This window comes from Gavialis gangeticus, unplaced genomic scaffold (assembly GCF_001723915.1).
Source record: "Gavialis gangeticus isolate Ggan-Ray unplaced genomic scaffold, GavGan_comp1, whole genome shotgun sequence".
Taxonomy (NCBI): domain Eukaryota; kingdom Metazoa; phylum Chordata; order Crocodylia; family Gavialidae; genus Gavialis; species Gavialis gangeticus.
This window is the reverse complement of record NW_017729022.1, coordinates 127,486,716-127,488,020: the sequence shown is the minus strand read 5'-3', so window position 1 is coordinate 127,488,020 and position 1,305 is coordinate 127,486,716. Positions and strand designations below refer to the sequence as shown.

Genomic DNA, 1,305 nt, shown 5'->3' with positions numbered 1-1,305 from the left:
GGCGGGGAGGGGGCACCGACCTGCTTCTGGGCGCGCACGACGCGGGCGACGCGGCTGCTGTACTTGTCGTTGCTGGCCTTGTTGTACTCGCTCATGGCGAACTGCAGCGCCCGCTGCACGCCCTCGTCGTTCTCGTTCGCATCCTGCAGCCCGCCCAGCAGCCGCGACCGGCGCCCGCCCTCCTTGGTCCCGGCCGCCGCCGCCGCCACCGCCGCCAGCAGCAGCAGCGCCAGCGCCGCCCAGCGCCACTCGCCCCGTGTCATCGTCATCGCCATCAGCTCGTGCTCTGATCTGCTTTGCCGCACGCAGCTGTCCTCGGCCCCCGGGCCCCGCTATATAAAGCCAGCCTTGGCACCTGCCCCGCCCGTCGCGTCACTGCAGGCTGTGCTGGGCGGGGGGCGCTGCTACGCCCCACGCTCACGCACGGCGGGGCTCCCCGCGGCTGCGCGCGCACTCCTGCGTGTTTACGCATCTCTGTGGCGGACACACCCTGTATATACTCTGTGCTCCCCTCAGGCTGGCGCACGCGTACATGTTCAGAGAGCTGTCTCTCACGCACACCCCCCATAAATACTCTGTGCTCCCCCAAGCCTAAGTGCGCACACACGTTTGGAGATGACACACACACCGTAAATAGTCTGTGCGCCCTCAGGGCTGCTACACGACACCTATGTGGTTAGACATCTCTCTCACACACACACAGACATGCCTAAATACTCTGTGCTCCCTGCAGGGTTGGTGCACACATGTAGGTGTTTAGAGATCACACACACACCATAACTACTCTGAGGGAGTGGGCACATGTGCCACCTGTGCTCTGGCCCCACTGGGACACACTGCCTGAGCTCTCATGTGGCAGGTACATGCACATGTTATATAAGAAGCAAGGGTAAGATGTTTGGTGGATAAAACTGTAATTTAAGCAAAGTGAATTTGATGGCAGTTATCATGGAAGTATTATGTAATTTCTTGAAATTGTATTTGTATTCCCTTTGTGAGGCTTCGGTTGGGGTCATTTTTTTAATCTGCTTGATACTATCTGTTTTCTAATGCTTAAAAAAAATGTTTAGAGAGATAACCCCCCCCCATATCCTGAGATAACAGAGACACGTGCTTTCAGTGCTGACACAGTGTCTGTGCTCCCCTATGGCACATGCACACACATGCTTAGAGATCACCTGCCCTCCACATCCTGAGGGAAGAGGCACAAGCACTGCCTGTGCTCTAGGCCACTCTGACACATTGCCTGTATTCTTCTCTCTCACACACACACACACACACACACACTCTCTCTCTCTCTCTCTC

General features: G+C 57.1%; 1 protein-coding gene across 1 annotated transcript in view; it reads right to left on the bottom strand.

Moving 5' to 3' along the window:
* The window catches only part of LOC109296665 (cystatin-like), a 5,560-nt gene extending 5,246 nt beyond the window's left edge, over nucleotides 1-314 (bottom strand). Inside the window, exon 1 of the mRNA XM_019516155.1 lies at nucleotides 21-314. Coding sequence (XP_019371700.1) covers nucleotides 21-275 — 255 coding nt within the window. The 5' untranslated portion in view covers nucleotides 276-314. The remainder of the gene's footprint in view (nucleotides 1-20) is intronic.
* Nucleotides 315-1,305: the final 991 nt, after the last annotated feature.